At 29.6% G+C, this 19,280-nt stretch overlaps 1 protein-coding gene across 4 annotated transcripts in view; it reads right to left on the bottom strand.

The window, feature by feature from the left end:
- LOC123268622 (lachesin-like) overlaps window positions 1–19,280 on the bottom strand; it is a 311,927-nt gene that overhangs the window by 78,367 nt on the left and 214,280 nt on the right. For 3 of the 4 annotated variants that reach the window (XM_044733858.1, XM_044733861.1, XM_044733859.1), the window contains exon 2: window positions 8,105–8,211. In XM_044733858.1, coding sequence (XP_044589793.1) covers window positions 8,105–8,211 — 107 coding nt within the window. Of the gene's footprint in view, window positions 1–8,104; window positions 8,212–8,289; window positions 8,352–19,280 lie in introns of those variants that run through there. The other variant, XM_044733860.1, reaches the window with a different exon arrangement.

Raw genomic sequence — 19,280 nt, 5'->3', positions numbered from 1 at the left:
AAATCGGTTGAATGGTTCGAGAGATATTTAATTTTAAAAAATTAAAAAAAATATTTTTTTAACATATCTTTGAAATTTCACGTCCGATTGTTTGGTTAGTGATAAATAATATTTTTGTTCTAGAAGGACTGCATAGAATGCCTTTAATTTTTTTTTAATCGGTTAATTCATTTGTGAGATATCATCAAAAAAATTTTTAAAAATTGTTTTTTTTTGTGATACATTTTTATTGGCTTCACCAATCGATTCGAAAAACTGATCGGTTTTTAAGAAACCCGCGTTGATCGCCGTTAACGCGACTGAAATTGGTTGATTAGTTTGAGAGATACCGTTGTCGAAATAATTCAAAAAACGCGTTTTTTTTTTAAATTACACCGACATTTTTTACCTGATTTATTATTGCTTTTGGCGTGAAATGTGAAGCGCTTAGGTATGGAGCTAGCGGGAAGTTGCAGGGATGGCTTTTATGGCTTTTAGGGTCTATTGTTATCCTAATTTTTTATACTGAATACATAATAAAAAAATTCAAAATATAAAACAAGTAAGAAACATATTGAGTTTTTTGGGGGGCCCGTTTTACCCCACTTTTCTTAATATTTTAATTTCGATATACACAAAAAAATTAATACCATAAACTCAGTAAAAGGCCAAAAAAAGTAAAACGAGCTGAAAAACTTATATTATAAAAATTTTCTGAAGGTGGCCCATTTTGCCCCACATTTTCAATTTTTCATTTTTAATGAACCGAGCAAATTGAGGTCAAATACTTAGCAAGGGACTAAAAAAAAGTAAAACCAGAGAAAAACACGAAGGATATCAACATCTTTTTCTTAAGGGGCCCATTTTGCCCCCCCCCTTCCCCTATATAATTATTAATTTATAATTTCCATTGCGTACTAGTTTTCAAGTTTGGATGGGATTACATTGATCTAATACAATAAATTAAATCGTTTTGACTGATGGTGAGACTGAAAATTTTTTATTTACAGTACTTGACCAACATATTACTAGACAGAATGAATTGGCGTGAAAACCAATTTACTACATAAAAGGTTATGATTGTTATTTTATTTAAAGAGACGTACAATACTTCACCAACTATTGAATTGAATATATTTGTTACCAAATTACTTTATAATGATCATTTGGGTCCGAAAATGCTATTTAAACGAAACAGACGTTAAGCGCTAGGTACAATAAACAATTAGTCATGGGTATTATCAATTATGACGGTAATTTTAGATTCATTTCCAGTTATTACGGTAAATTTTTTTAAATTCGTCTGCCAGACTATATCATCTCTGTAAGACCAGGAATTTATTTGTTAGTACCTAGAATTCGTTTAAGGTAATGATTGTACAGTGCAAAAATTTATCAACACGCTTTTATTAGCTTGGCCTGTATAGATCTATCTAACTAATGAAATCTTACGACATTATTTTTTACCGATTTTAAGAAGCTTGATTGTGATTAATTTTGCACGCCTCATAGCGCGAAGCGCGTAAGGTTGTGCTTTATGCTCAAATCGTCAAGGTCAAGCAATTTTGTGATCTTTAAATACCTTTATCACAACCATATTACACTTATACAATAATATAAGTAGATGTACACCGAGAAAACACTTAAATTAAACCATCTTTTACTTTCTAAAATCATTTCATGTAGCTATTTTGAAAAAAATTTTATGTGGACGTCCTGATGTCACCCCATTTTGGATGTACCAACGATTACTCCCGAACAAATTGATATTTCAAGACCGGACTTTTATTATTAGTTTAAGAGTGCGATGAACTGGGTCTGTATTTCATATCAATAGCCTAGTTTGCATATTTTTTTTTTTAAATTGAATTTTTATTAAAATTCACTACGATATAACCGTACAAAGACAAACTAATTTTTCTTATCTATCACGTGAAAACTATGGCGCCACTTGATCAAGCTAGATTTTTTTTAGACTGCGTGCACATATGACAAGAAAAAAGGGCGCTGATATTAAAAAAAAAATAAAAAATATTCTGTAAGAAATTACTTAATTATTTTTTTTTTATTTTTAATCAATTACACAATTTATTTTTCTCTTAAAAAATGAATGAGCGTTATGAGGCGTGCACTTTTGGATTTTCCAAACTTTTTTAAATTTGTAAAAGTCTCAAAAAGTGATAATACAATAACTTTATAAGTTTATTCTATTATTCTGAGCAGGATCGTAAAAATATAAAAAAAATTATTAGTTGTATAGGTTAACATCATCCATAAAAAAAATTATTGAATTAAATATATAATTAAAAATAACATTTTAGTTTGTAATCATTATATTAATTTATAAAAAAAATAAACTCATACATTTTTCGTCACGGTTTTGAAAACTCAATAAATTTTTTTAAAAGTGCATGATTTAAAATCTAATATTCTTGAGTCCCGTGTTGTTAATTAAATTCAAATTTAATTCTAATTAAAAAAAACACCTTGTGATGAATCAGCGAACGAGTAAACGAGTAACAAATGAATAAAAAAGAAAGTAACTTAATTTCCATCAGAGAGTAAGTGAATTAATAAACAAAAATGTGAAATAATTTTTAAAACACAAAGTGACCGCATCAATTGATGCTTGCTGATCTATAAAAAAGCTCATACAGCCAGAGAAAGTTGACACATCGATTTAAAACGAGTGAAAAGCTGATTGCCAAAAATTCCTAGCATATAAAAAAATAGTTGAAATAAAATGGACGTCAAGCATGATTGACTCATGCGTTTCCACAAAAATCGGAAGTCGAGCTCTAGTGAGAATATTCCTTGCTCGATTGAAATATTTGGCAGCTATTCAAAGGCCAAATCCTCTTCACTTTACCTCCAAGCTTGTTTGCCATTGTGTAAAAGAGATTGCTACATATCTTTTATTCCTGGTTTTATCATGGTCGTCATTGTTATTTTTATTGCATAAAATGAACCAGAAAAATTTTATGCTGTTACATCAAGAGGAAATAAATAAATTTTTATTTAATAGTGAATTCCATTCACAATTATATAACATCACATAATAATTCAAATTCATCCACATGAAATATTCGATTCCACTGTTCTAACAGCATCAATTACTCAGTTTCATTTACTAATTAAGTAATTAACGAGGTACCGGAGCATAACAATAAAATTTTCTTTGAGCTACTCGTTGTGCAAACATAACTATTAAATTTAGCAAACACTTGATGGAATAATTTTCACATTTGAAAATTTTTTCTTTGCGTATTATTATTATGATTTTTTTTACAAACTTATTTATTTATTTACTACAATATTTTACTTTTGAATTGCATAATGTAATCTCAAATTTGTTATTCATTTTAACAGAAAAAGTTCAATCAATTTAGATTTTTTTATAATAAAAATAAAAAACAATAACAATTTATATAACTGAGGGAATAATAAAAATGATGTTTCTGGTGTATTTATTTGATGAAATGGACTTTTTTTTTAGTTAAAATTGGTATCATTTGAAAAGTTTTAATTCAAATATGTACCTTTTTAAAATTTCGTATGATTATCAGCGATAGTTAATTTATTATGATCGGTTTTCGGAGTAGTTATAAATAGATTCAACTTTAGAGCTAGATAAAAATTTTTCATCTATTTATTTTGTTTTGTACATTTGAATATCGTTAAATGTTAGATATTCCAAAAATAGAAATCCATGAGAATTTAAAGTGAGTCAATAATCGAAACTCGAAAAAAACTATGTTTATTGTGATTAAAAATACCGAAAACTCAGTAAGCCAACTTTTTTTTATTCATAATTGAAAACTTTTATAGTTGCAGCATGAGCTAAAAACAAAATGTAAATTAAAGCATAAATTATTCATGATTCAGGATTGTTTTCAAATTCAATGTATCAATATTGATACGATGTTAGTATAGCGATCATAATCATGATTAGAAAAACCTTAATCCGCAAAGCAGATCCAGACTTATGTAATTTTCGTTTGATAGAAAAGAGAGGATACACACAAAGCTAACTTTTCATCAGATTTCCCGGTTAATTGAGTTCTGAACAGAGTTAGTTTAAATTAGTATGGTTTCTCTAGAATGCCTCAACCCCGTCTTCGACGTATGATAGAGCATGGGTTTCTCTGTGTCGTAATTGAAAACCCCAAACTGCTCACAGAATCCTTGAAAAAACTTTATTTTTAATTGTAAATAATTAATTGACTTCATTTTTTAAATTAAATTTTTATGGTTTTACTTTAATAATACACACATAATTGACTTACTCGCTCCGGAAGAGAAATTAACTTCAAAACAAAGTTAATTCGTATTATTAATAAAATTTATTTTGCAGAGTGATAAATTTTTTTTATTGAATAAAAATAAAAAAATTGTTGTTACTCGTTTAAAAATTATAAAATGCGTACTTAGAGATTTAAAAAAATTAATATAACTTTTTTGAATTTTTCTTAATTCGAATTGTTTTATGTTGATGGAAGAAAATATTTTTGGAAATTTGAAGTCTTCAAAATAAAAATTTTTTTGTACACCGAAAAAAATATTTGCTATATCAAATTTGTTTCAGGTAAATGAAAATATACCTTATACTGATCAGAGTCACGAAATTTTAAATAAATAAATAATTTATTAAATTTTTCTTAACTTTACAACGATAATAATTTGTTATTAAATTTGCATTTTATCGACATTATATAAACGCTAAATAAAAAATTTATTGACAATTTGGTAATGAGTTAGTCGATATTATAAAAAAGTGACGATAAGTTAAGTGTCTTAGAGTGTATATCCAAGTTGAGCAAACTTTTATATGAATAATGGATAGATGTGACTCTTGTGTCATATAATGATGGTAAACTTTTAAGTTAAACTTCTATTTGGTATTTTATAAAAGTGCATACTGCATAAATAGAAAAAAAATATGTGCAAAATAAAAACCACTAATTTGAATACTTAATCGAGAGATATTTTGCAATTTTTGATCTAATTACAATTCTTTTAATAATTATTCTCAATACAATGTAAAAAACATAAAATAGTAGCATTAATTTTTACTGAATAGTTAACCTGTAAAGAATAAGAAACGTGAAAAATCAATAAGATGAATAATTATTTTTCACTACTTTAATATTAAAAACTAATATTAGTACCATTATTATCTACCGAATTTCAAACAGCGCTGTAATCGCTCGAAACTTATCTGCTGTATAAAAATTACACATGTCAGTGATTACACGGAAAGAACAAGATTACACTGGATAACATTCCAGATTATACTGTGACATCTGTAGTGAAGAAAAATTTCAAATAGTAGCTAGTATAATCCAGATTATACTGAGTGATATCTGGATTATACTCATCGTAATCTCCTATTTCCTCCAGTAAAATCTCAGATTATACCACGTAAGATTTCATTGGATATAATCTGAGATTGTGTCCTGTAGAATTTGGATTATACTCAGTAGAATCTTGGATTATACCCAGTGATATCTCCGCGATTTTTTTTCTAGCGCCTGCGCACTTAGCATTATCATATGACTGTGATTAGATCTTATTGTCAATAGGTTAGATCTTATTGTCAAATCTGAACGTAGAAACATACGTATTGTACACTATTTTTACATATCTTGTAATTTTAATAATTATAACGGCTATAAAACATATTGTTACATAGCACAAAATATAAATATTCACACAGTAATTTATGCACGAATTATATTTTTTTAATGTTCAATATACACTGATGATTGATTAAAATTCATAAATTGTAAACAGCACTTCACGCGCAGGCGCTAGAAAGAAAATGGCGCAGATATCACTGGGTATAATCCAAGATTCTACTGAGTATAATCCAAATTCTACAGGATACAATCTTGGATTATATCCAGTGGAATCTCATGCGGTATAATCTGAGATTTTAATGGGGAGAATGAAAGATTAAACTGAATATAATCCAGATATCACTCAGTATAATCTAGATTATACTAGCTACTATCTGAAATTTATTTTCATTAACACAGATGTCACTAAGTATAATCTGGAGTGTTATCCAGTGTAATCTTGTTCTTTCCGTGTAGTTTTTACTGAATTACAGTTAATTCTATTGCATTTTTATGCAATAATCATTCTAATAAAATTTGATGCAATTAGTTGAATATTATTAGAAAAAATATGCTTTAATGACGTTCCTTAATTTGAAGAAAATTTCTTTCCATATATTTAATAGTTAAATATTAGTGCGGACGTCATTTTTTAAATCGTGAACAACAAAAATGAAGAGACAAAGCAGAGCATGAGATAATAGACACTAGGGATTTTTTCACAGTCGGAATTCCACTGAATTGTTCTCATGTCGTTGGTTTGCACTATTGAACAAAACTGGTACGCATTATCCATTCGATACGCCTGTGTCGCCTTCATCCAATATCAACATATAGGTATAGACATATTCATATGTATATAGATGCCACGGAATAGGATAGAAACGATAGGAACGAACAACATCAGCGTGGGTGATGCCGGTGATGCGTTTCCAATAGTCCATTGCACAATGCCGAGCAAGGGATTCTCTTCACGAGTAGAGTAGAGGTAACGACCTCCGCGATCGACATGACTCGACCATGTGGAAGAACGGATTATATTATTCTTTTCTCAAGGGTGGCTGAGGTAAACAGATAAAGAAAATTCGCTTTCACCTTAAAATTATCTCAAGTTTTTTAATGATACCTCTACCTAATATTCCATATCAGCGTTTTTATATCATTCCAACCTAAGAATCTTTTTTCCTTATCTTTAATCTTGTTAAAAGCCAATCAAGGTATTAATTGAAGATTAGCATTCTGCGTTCTATCTTCATTCACTTTTTTAACGTCCAGTTATGGCAATCAATGGTTATAAAAAATTATGAGTTTAACTGAGAGACGGTCTTGAAATTTCAGTAATATATAATTTTCACTCGAATAACATTTTATTAGGTTTATCGATTAAAAGGCCGAAATAAACGCAATACTAAAAAGTTTCGAAAATCCAATAATGTACGTCTCATAACGCTCATTTAATTATTAAGAAAAAGAATTAATTGGTTTATTTACTTTTAAATTTAAGCGGTGAAAAAAAAACTGACCAAATAAATATCATTTACGTCTCATTGCCTAATAAGTGAAATATGAATATAATAAAGACATTTAAAGTTCAAAAAATTTTTCGACTTTGACTAGTTGAAAATACAGCTTCGCGTTATGAGGTGTGTAAAAAATTGAAAATTTATTATTTTCCCCCAGATTTTCATCAATTTCAAATTTTCACATACTGATGAGCATATTAAGAATAAAAATTTATATAACAATTTACAGCTTGGAGAAAACAATTGTTTGCAAATTTATTTATTTCGATTCGTTTCGAACTCAACAGAGCGGAAAGTTGATGGGACGACCTGCAGGACCAACCATTTTTCAATTTTTTCTTTTCAAAGAAACTGATTAATTAAAAAAGTTAAATGTAACATTTATAGAATAGACATGAATACTGTTATTTATCGTTTACCTTTTACTAAATTTTACATTAAATATACGTATCAGTTTCCAAAGCGGTGGATCATCTCGATTTTAATAGAAAAATTTTCAATTTACATCTGGATTTATTTTAAATGAAACCGAGAGTTATTATACAAAGTTACATATCGATTTAAAGCTTATCTTTATGATCCGCCGGTTTTTGTGATATTTTCATGGACATCTTTGACATTTACTACCAGAAAAATTATTTTTATAAATACTCTTTTGCTTTAAAAATGATCAGCCGATTTTTGTGAGTGAAATCAGCAGACATTTAAAAATTTTTAGATTTATTTAAGAAATAAATTATTACTGAAAAAATATTTCATCGAAATAGCATCACAAATTTCCTAAATTGAATTTATAATAATTCTTTTGTTGAGTACAATTCTAAAACTTAGTCATACATCTGCTAATTTCAGTATCATCAATTTGAGTATTTAACCCCGTTAAATCCGTAATTATGATTGTAACAACAAACAACCATGGACTTATGATCACTCTTAATAGTATAGTCCTTGTGATAGATGCTAATGTTAATTGTATGTACTAACCTTGAAAGTCCCGAGATTGTTGATAACACAAGGTAAACTAGCGTCCCTCCCGACAGCAACAGTCACATTTGGAATGGGCTCAGCAAACATGGGACCCTCTGAAAGTGCTGGAAAATAAAGAGAGAAACAGAGGGTGTAAGTAAATACACACACAGGACATGTACACAATAAATTGTCTATCGTACATCGTATATTGTATATTGTATACTGTTATGTATACAGTGTATGGTATATTGTTGTCTCTGATGCGTCGTTAGTAGAAACACCCGGGATATACACATAAACTCAGCTAGGATATCGCGGTACATCCATTTCCCTGTCAATTTCACCAGAGAATAAAGAGCCCGGCTCTATACTCTTGTTCTCCCCGTAAGCTTTACCTACCCGGCTGAGCCATCACTACACACCATCGCCGTGCTATCTTATAACCGAAATTGGCTACATAACACACCCACACATACTTCTTACACACGTCTGACTATATAATATAAACACACATACATTATACCTACTCGTATATCCGCATGTATTGCTAGAGTAACAGAGTAACGTTGTCGGGCTGAGATTGAAGCTAGTCTTCGGAGACTTTACCTAAATACAATATGAAATTTCTTTCCCCGTTATTTTCAAATTTATTTTGTTTTTTTACATAAACTCTCGTCTACTCAAACTTTACTTTGTTTTTCTTCTCAAAGAATAAATTGCCTGAGATATAAATTTAAACAAAATGTATAACTACGTCTTTATGGGAAAAGGGTTAAATAAACCAAGAAAATTTTAAGCATGTCAGCCGTTTATTAAATAGTGGGTAATAAACTATACTATATTCAATTAAATTATTTTGATTAATTTAATAAAGATTAATCAATGTTAAAAATTGATAATAAACTGCTTTTGGAAACTTTAAAGATAAGTCTGCTAAAAAGTTTACTGGAAAAAATTACTTAATTCAAAGAAAAAATTATTTTCAAAATTTCACGTTTGCTTTGAGCTATTTAGTTGGAGTTAGTTCAAGAAATTGAATTATTGAATAAAAAAAAATAAAGAAAAAAAATTATTTATTCTAGAATCAAACAATAGTCCACAGAAATTAGACAATTTCCATCGTATACTCGTCAAACTAACAGGAGGTCCAAAAAAAGAAAAATTTTAGGGAGTTTTGGGTATAGTGTAGGATAATATAAGGCTGTAAAAAAAACGTCACTCTTGAATTGTTTATAATATGTAGGCAATATTAAAAATGATAACCAAAATTATACTGAACTTAGCAGACACCTGACAATTTTCAGAATTTTTATAACAAATCTATTATTATATAAAAAAAATATTCCAAAATATACATACTTATAATTTTTAAAAACTTTTACTTGTAGAATTACTTTGGTGAATTTTTTCGTTTTATAATTTAATAATTATAAAAATTTTTTAAATTCTTATATATGTCTGTTAAATTCAGTTTGACGTTTTCAGTGTCAGCAGGTTAAATTTAGAGCTTTAAAAAGCTATAATTCTTTATTTTTATCTCCATCTGACCAATAGTTCATGAGTTATTGAGTAAACTGGGATAATAGCTTAATTGGAAGAGTTTTTGGCTCTTAACCAAAAAGTTCCGGGTTCGATTCCTGGTCTAGGCTTCCCGAGTTATTTTTTCGATTATTAAAAATTCTCACTGTGTAGGACTTCCCTTTCTTTTTAATCCTTTACCCATATTACCCATATTTTCCTGAAAATCACCATTAAAAATGGCTATTGAAAAATAATAATTACAACAATACTTAATTACGTCATTTTACACAAATGGTGTAGTTAGCTGAAAAATAATTGAATTGCTTTAAAATTTTGACTGCTTTTTTCTGACATTAAAATAAAAATTTTGACCCTTAGTAGAAATTTTAAACTCAGAAATTCGACTATTTAAAATCAAAAATGTGTTTTAACTTCGGCCGAGGGCCGATATTTCGATGTCTAATTATGTTATTACATTGTATTATAGCTTGATAATCGGTACAAAATCGTCAACAGATCGTAAATTTTGACAAAATAAATTTTTTATTATCAACGAAAAAAAATGGTGAGTCTTAATCCTAATAGTCAAATTTTCACAGTGTAACTGATGTTCAATGATCACAAAGGTCTAACCATGAGAAGTTAAATTTAATGGAAGGCAAAAACCAATCAACTGTGTCTGAATGGTGCGCTACCGATAACTAAATTTGATGTACAGATATACGGAAGAGTGAAGAGTGAAGAGTGAGTTTCACGTTGGAGCTAGTACTTGTCATGAAACTACTCCCAGTACTTGGCCGAGTTGAGTATAAGTTTCTAAAAGGCATTCGAGAGTGAAAGAGAAGGGCAGTTGGCTGGTTATTCAATCGGAAGAATCTCTGAGAACTTACTGATTCCAGTTGAAGTAATTTCAGCTGTTATCCTTTATCTTTTATTGATCTTTCCACTTGTTTATATTTTATAGCTATTTTATTTCATTTTTCGCTCCTTTATTTTATTTATTTTTCCCTCAAATTACCTTATAATAACAATATAAATGGTGAAACAACATTACTGGAATGCGAGAGAGAACAAAAACAACTTGGATCAAGTCATTCGTAAAAAAAATATTGCTGGTTTCGTTTTATTCAATGGACTTTTGTGTACTTTCGATTCAATATTTCACTTTGTTTGAAAGTAACCGTATACTCTTTATATCCGGATGTACTTAGAGGCATTCGTAGGATGCATTTTGCCACAATCGAGATTTATTGGCCAGTGGAAATGATTCGAGAAAAACAGCATAAGGATTCTTTTACAGTCTATGAGAGTTTTCTTTTTTGGTTTTTTTGTGAAGCATGTCTCTCTATTACTCTTCAGTTTGCTTTATGAAGTTTCGTTTCTCGAACTCAAAGAAGATTTTATTACAAGAACTTCAATGGAAGTTAATTATAAAGCTGAACATAGATGATCTATCACATGTGTTATTTTTCAAAGGTATTTTTGTGTGTAACGGCTCGATCTCTTGAAATTCTCTACCAGACTTAGAACTTTAAATACCATGTTAAAGTTTATTTTTTTCGTTATTTACAAAAAATATATCATATATATTGATATGATAAGCTCGAAGGTTACGAACTTATTGTTCACATACTTGATATCATTTTAAAGATAACTGCTTGTACTTTCTATCAATATAATTAGTTAATTTATAATTGGTTTTATTTTTACTACACAATAAATTAAAAAAATTATATATATACTAGCTGACCCGGCAAACGTTGTTTTGCCATATAAATAATTTCCTAGTAATTTCTAGTGTAGACAAAAAATAGCTTACTTATTGTAAGTATGTATGTATGTTAGAATGTGTATATTGTATGTATGTAAGAATGTGGTATATGCGTGAAATAAGCATGGAGCGCTGTGAACGATGAGGGAATATAAAAATAACAAAATAACAAAATATATATAGATATTAATGGTCGATCGAGTTTAATCTGAATACAAAATACTTATCATGTGGCAATGCTTTGATTTGATACAAAAAAATATGGATCTATGTATATTATTATTATCATTAGAATTATTCGCACGGGTCCTGCTAGTATGCAAAAAATTGAAAAAATTTTGTTAGAAAATTGCTAAAAAAATTTTATTACTAATAAAAATTTAGCTCTGTCTGTTCACAATGCATTAAAAAACGTGAAAGGCTTAGAAGGTGCTATCTATGTGTGATATAAATTGTTGTTCACTATTCAACGTACTCGTATATCATGCACAAAAAAAAATTAACTGTTGCTGCAACAGGAGGTAGTCATGTTGCAGCAACAGGAAAAAATCCTGTTGCAGCAACAGAATTTTTCTGCAGCTGCAACATGACTGCCTCCTGTTGCAGCAACAGGAAAAAATCCTGTTACAGCAACAGGAAAAAATCCTGTTACAGCAACAGGATTTTCCTGTAGCTGCAACAGGAGGCAGCTATGTTGCAGCAACAAGATAAAGTCCTGTTGCAGCAACAGGATTACTACTGTGATTGCGACTTAATAGTAAAATATAGTTGGGTTATTCCATGTCAAATTGACCTACAGTTGGAATTGACCCCTTTTGATTTGGATAAATTTTGGTCAGAAATTTTCTTTTATCATATGACGAACTTCTGCCAGAGGAAAAGAAATTAAAAAATTTTATTCAAAAGATATACAAATTCAAAATTTCGCTATTTTTTCATTTTTTCAATTTTGTTTTTGGAATATCTCGAACGCTATTATAGATACGGGAATTGCCTTTCATTTGTTTGAAAGGGGACACTAGGGGCTATTGAAAAAAAAATATTTTGGAAAAAAATTTTGAAAAATGCCAAATTTGTCAAATTTAAAATTTTTGAAAATCGTCAAAAATGTCGATTGACATTAAAATTTTGGCTCAATTTTTTTTGTACAGTACCTTGTACTGATATTAAAAGACCCTGAAATTTTTAGAACTGTGTGTGTTTTTTTTTAAACATGAATTTTGGAACTTCAAAAAAAAATTTTTTTCTTGTTTTTTGCAACTTTTAAATAATGTAAAGTTATGCAGGTACATAGTATTGTAATTTTGAGCATTAAAAAATTAAATGCACGACGTGGAAATATTAAATAATAAATTAATTTCAATTTTTTTTTATTTTTTTGGAGTAATTTTAAAGTCAGGCTTAACACATGATATAGTTTCTTATTTTTTTTAACGCATGATATATTTTGTCCGTTTCTTCACTTCTATGACAGTTTTTAACGACAAATAACTCAAACAGATATAAATTTCCAATAAAAATCAGAAATAATGTGATGAGAATATCAATTTTGTTTTGTTTTTTTCGAATACTTGTTTACTTACAAATTTCTGCACATTAATGTTGCTCAATCTCAAATTTCAAATCATTTCTATCTTTAAAAGACGATAAATGGCGTCGAAAAATTTAAATGAAGTAAAAAAACGACGAATAACAATTATTTCATGCGTTAAGCCTGACTTTAAGATTACTTCAAAAAAATAAAAAAAAGTTAAAATTATTTTATTATTTAATATTTCCACGTCGTGTATTTAATTTTTTAATTCTCAAAATTACAATACTATGTATCTGCATAACTTTACCTTATTTAAAAGTTGCAAAAAACAAGAAAAAATTTTTTTTTGAAATTCAAAAATTCATATTTAAAAAAAAACACACAGTTCTAAAAATTTCAGGATCTTTTAAGATCAGTACAAGGTACTATACAAAAAAAATTGAGCCAAAATTTTAATGTCAATCGACATGACTGCCTCCTGTTGCAGTAATAGTTAATATTTTTCCGTGTGTAATTGGGAATTTCGGCTTTGAGAAGGTTGGCGCAATGAGCAAAGCGTGTGTGCACACACACAAGTGCCACAAACTTCATCCATTTAATTTATACATGAATAAATGTAATTAACATAATATTTCGCCTGATATTATAATAAAAAACAAATAATTACATTGTAGTATAGAAATGAGTAAATATTAATATTTATTAATGGAAGATATTTTAACATGTCTCATTTAGTTATTAATAAAATAAATTGATTAAATAATGTCGTATTGTCAGACCTCAGAACATAAAACATTTTTGTGAAGAATCGATTATATTTTTTTTCCTAGACTACGATGATTTAAATCTCACAGTAATTATCTCAACGACCGTTCTGAGGGTGTTTGTGTATTATATCTTCGTATGCAAAAGCAACCGATATATTGCAGAACGATTCCACCTGGAATAACACAACATGCATGTTGTTTCCAGCACACCAAACGGAGATACACTGGCTACAATACAGTCAATAGTACCAGAACCCAGCGTGTTATTGTGTTATATAACTCCCAGTTGGACCAGATTAGAGTTATTAATCTACACGTGAAAACAAATTGTCATAAATGAAGAAACTTTGTAAATATATTTCATAGCCAAACTTTGACAAGCTGAATAACCATCTAACCATCAGTTATTTCTCAACATTAATACCCTTCACTCTTTACTTTTTTATGGCTTTCTATCAATATCAATAAACTACCTCCGTCAAAAATAATTTATTCAACTATTCTTCAAATATTTAATGCAGCAAGTGATGAAATATTAATTTCAAATTTAATTTAATTATCTACTGTCTCAATTTTACCAAACTATAACAACCGAGAATTGGTTAATTCTAAATGCCAATAAAAAAATTAGGAAAACGGTTGACCCTAAAGACCATCCCTGCAACTTCCCGCTAATTCCGTTAATATCTAGGCGCTTAAAATTGCACCTACGAAGTTTTTGAGCTCTTCGAGCTCAAAAATACAATCTATGTGTTGTTTTGAGCTCTCCAAGCTCAAAAAGATACCTTTTCTATGCTTTTGAGCTCTTTGAGCTCAAAAGTCTGATAGAAATTTCATAGAACACTATTTTTTGAATTTTCAAACCGCAATAACTTTTGAATGAATGAACCGATTTTTACGTGGTTGGCGGCATTCTACGCAGTTTTTTAAGCCTCATAAAAAATTTTCAAATTTTAATCGATCGAAGTAGGAATTTCGATGTAATTCCGAAAAAACATTTTTTTCGGTTTTTTTTTCGACAACGATAACTCACGAACGAATCAACCGATTTTGACCGGGCTGGCGGCGATCGACGTGGTCTTTTTTATGTTAAGAGCTGATTAGTTTTTGGAGTTGATTGATAAAGCCGTTTAGAAGTTATTTCAAAAAAACGACTTTAAAAAAAATTGTTTTTACAACTTTTTTTTAGATTTTTCGAAATCCATCGGTCCGAATCAGTCCAAATTGTATTCAAAATCTAAGTTTGGCCAAGCCCTTTCGAATGGCACCAACCGCGATCAAATCGGTTTAACCGTTCAAAAGTTATAAGAGGTTTACATACTTACACATACACACACACACACACACACACACACACACACACACACACAGACACACACACATACAGACATAGTGACACCCTCGCAGGAATAGTCAAGGAAGCTTCCTAGGACCTCAAAACGTCGAGATCTGATGAAAACTCGATTTTCGAAAAACGGGGTAAAACCAATAACTTCCCGATTTTTGAAAATTTTCAATTTCCTTAGCGGGAAGTTAAAAATGATTAAAACTATTTTATGTTCTATGAAAATTAGAATCATCAAAAAAAGATTTCAATACTAATTTGATATTTTAAAGGAATTTAATAATTTAATCTCAAATATAAGTCACTATTCAATGCTATCATCAAATGTTGTAATTTAACTGTTAGTTAAAGTGACTTGAAGTAGATTAGATGCATAAGTAATAGACAGGCAACTGGCTTTATCTATTTAAGTGTTTCCGTTTCTGTCACTTCAAATCAAGCCGTCCCAGTTATTGATAGATACCACTTAATAATATATTATTATGAATGCCAGTGACACTTTCTATTTGTCGGTAATTGAACATCTAGATTTTGTTTTGTTTCCAATTAAGCTCAATCAAAATTCAGTGACGTAAATTAACCGAGAAAATGACAAAAAAGAGCGTTAATTTTTTCTTCGGTAAAATAGCATGTAATCAGGAATTTATGTGATTATAAAACTATACAACACGTAGGAAAATTATCTAGAAACTATCCGTACTTGGAAGTTTTATTTTGTTAATTGAATTTTTAATTAACTAACAAAATAATAATGATTATTTTTATCTTATTAAAAGTATTAGCGAATGTACTTAATTGGCTACGCGCCCGAAACTTGTTAGACTTAGGTGATAAATTCGAGCGAAAAACATGCACAGAGACAAGAGACATACATAAAAGACTTAGGCATATGTACTATGTTGGAATTTGGCGGTTCTTCAAAAGATTATTTTCTAGCCAAAAATTAAATTATTTCCGGCGAATTCAATACCATAGAACGTTCGAGAAATTTATCGTATACTTTAATTTCAATTAGGTTGTATATAAATTTGGTAAGCATACTGACGGATACATTAATACAGAATGTTAAAGTATTTTATTGGAAAATATACTGAGCTTAATTTATTGATAAACGTTTAAAAAATTATTTAGTTTCATAAAAGTAAAATCCATTTATCTTTTTATCTATTAATTTTATTGGTATAGTAAATAATTACCAGGAAAAATTTGTGATAGTTTGCCTTCAGATGATTTTTATCATTAGATTTTTTATCAATTAAAGTTTTAATAGAAATACTTGAACTTTAAAAGACGTCAGTTGGTCAAATACTTGAAGAAGTTGATCGAGCTACTCGAGGAACTATGTCAAATATTTAAAAAGTGCTATATCAAGTTATTAAATTCAGTAAATCTTGACAAACTTTTTTTTTAAAATGTAAATTAAAGTTTTATCGATAAAAAAAACACTACAATTTATCTTATCCAGCTTAAAAAAAAAAAAGTACACATTTTTACTGTCACTATAAAAACGATGCACGAGACATATTTATTTTATAAAAAATCAATCAGCTGTAGGTTGTACGAGTTGTGAGTAAAATATGAACTTGATGGATGTGATGTAGATGAGAGATGGAAAAAAATAATCGGTTATAAATTTTTCAATAACGTCGGGCTTTTTTATAATATTTCATGTACGAATTTTTTTCGAAACATTGAAAAATAAAAAACTCATTAAATGCTCTTATAATTTTTGAGTGACTCGTTGCTAGAGAAAATCAGTGTATAATATAATAAACTAGTCAAAAAAATCAAAATCAAAATCAATTGCCACTGTAATTAACTATTAATTATTGCTTAATCTTACTCGAAAAAATTATTAGCGAACACGTAGCATATTACATGTTCTAGACTAGATGTAGAGTCACAAACGTGAAACATCTGTCAATCGATTGAATTTATGAACGACTCTTGGTAAATTTTTGTCTCGAGAGACCAGCGCACTCTAGGGAGAGACAAACTGAACGATATGATTTCATTATATATGTTTTATGGCGCTATCGAGTCACTATAAATGTGTTTATTCTGTCACACCGTACAAACACATTTATTATGATAATGGTACTGTTCATGGAATATTACGACAATAAAATAATGTTCTTTGCTAATATGTTACTTTTATTACTTTGAGTATTACTGAGTTCTTGTTGTATAACATTAATATTTTTATCGGTGACAAAAATAACGTTTCCAAAAAGAATGTTCATGTTGTTTCGAAGAATAAAGTAATAATTGGATTTACATTTGTTGAATTATCCATGAAACGCTCAGAAGCTTTCTTTACAATCTCATAAAAAATACAAACATCAATTTTGTTGTAAAATTTTTATTGCACGTATATCAATAGACACTTGAAAATTTTTTAATTTTAGTCATATTAACAAGTAAAATAGTTGGAAAAACTCCTTACACTGATAAAAAAATTGACTTGATTCAAGAGCCAAACTCTTGAACCAAGAATACCATTTTGAAGAAAATGATTTTCTTGAATCAAGAGAATAAATTCTTGAGCTAAGCAATTATTCTTGGTCTAAGAAAATTTTCTTGTTTCAAGAATTTATTCTCTTGACTCAAGAAAATCATTTTCTTCAATATGGAATTCTTGGTTCAAGAGTTTGGCTCTTGAGTCAAGTCAATTTTTTTATCAGTGTAGTAGAAATGCAATCAAGTATTTGGCCAATAACTGACTAGATTAACTAGACTTAAGCTAGGAACTGGCTAGTATAATATCCAGTAACTGTCTAGTTACTGGCCAGTTTTACTAGACATCAAATAAAACATTGCGACACTTGTAGGATTTGAGGTTATTTAAAATTAAATGTGGATAAGTTTGTTACAATTCAAAATTATAGTAATAATAATAATAAAAATAGTAGTAATTAATAAACGGAATAATTATAAAATTTTTAATAATTTATCTCGATGTCAGTCTGGAGTATTTGTTTTGATTGATGCCTACAACCGTAATTTGGTTATTATGTCGATTTTTTTTATTTTATCTATTTTTTCAAATATATAACAGATTATTTTTATATTGTGTAACGTGATAGATTTTTATTCGACACCCAATACTTGGGGTATTATAGCCTTCCAGGCTCGAATCCAACGTCGTGAATGTTATGTGTGAATGAATGAAAATTTTACTAATTTTTATGAATTATTTTGTATAAATACGTAACGCTGGACGAGTAACGAAGACAGAGGGAGTCAGAGCGAGTACGAGGCTATGCATTGGAGCGACAAGGATAGAGCTACGATGATAATAAGCGAGTACCGAAGCGAGTGAGGCACCGAGCGGCGTAAGCACCCGAGAGGTCTGAGGACAATCGACGCTGCATTGCCGCACGTTCCAATACGACGATCACCATCGATGACAGTTGGTTAGTCAGTACAGTCGACGCTCTCTGTATTGGACCTCTCTGTATTTGACCGCTCTCTGTATTTGACCACATTCTTCCTCTGTATTTGACGATTTTACACAGCTCTTATGGACAAGGACGAGTCAAATGCAGAGAATGGTCCTGTACGGGCGAGTCAAATACAGAGAGTGTTGACTGCCCTGTTTAAAATTTCCAATAGGATCCCATCAAAAGCGACAAAAGCCACTTAGAAACCCATAAGTTTTATTGGTTTCTAAGTGGCTTTTGTCGCTTTTGATGGGATCTTATTGGAGTTTTTCAACAGGGTGTACTGCAGGAGCAGAGGTGACTAAAGATCGTCGTGGAGGTCCGTTGACTGTTATACGGACCTAGATCAACTATCGACGGGGATCAATTCCAATGGAAATGAAGACGAGGATACGAGGCTGGACTGGTGACGGATTCGGACGCGCTTTTGCGCGCTCCGCAACCTAAAATTAATTTCGAAGTATTGTCGCGATTTTGTTCACTTGAAATTAATTGATAAATTGTATTGAAATATTTATTTTTTTTTTAATAATTTATTTATCGAGTCGACCGCATGAAGCTTTTCCGAGCTGCTACGATAAGGACGACGCTCAATTGCTTGGTAAGCCGACGTTCTTGTTCAGTGTTGAATCCAGCGTTTCGAGTCCACGTTGTAATTTTGTAAAATATTTTGATTAACAAAATAATACGCGAGGATTCAACGCTTTACGATTATTTTTTTTTGTAATGCTGTTATTACATATTGTGATTGCCGATGTATGAATGCGAGTGTGAGAAATAAAATTGAGGTGACGACGTTTTAAATTTGGT

This window comes from Cotesia glomerata, linkage group LG7 (genome assembly GCF_020080835.1).
Source record: "Cotesia glomerata isolate CgM1 linkage group LG7, MPM_Cglom_v2.3, whole genome shotgun sequence".
NCBI lineage: Eukaryota > Metazoa > Arthropoda > Insecta > Hymenoptera > Braconidae > Cotesia > Cotesia glomerata.
The sequence above is the reverse complement of the archived record's forward strand: the minus strand, read 5'-3'. Positions and strand labels throughout refer to the sequence as shown.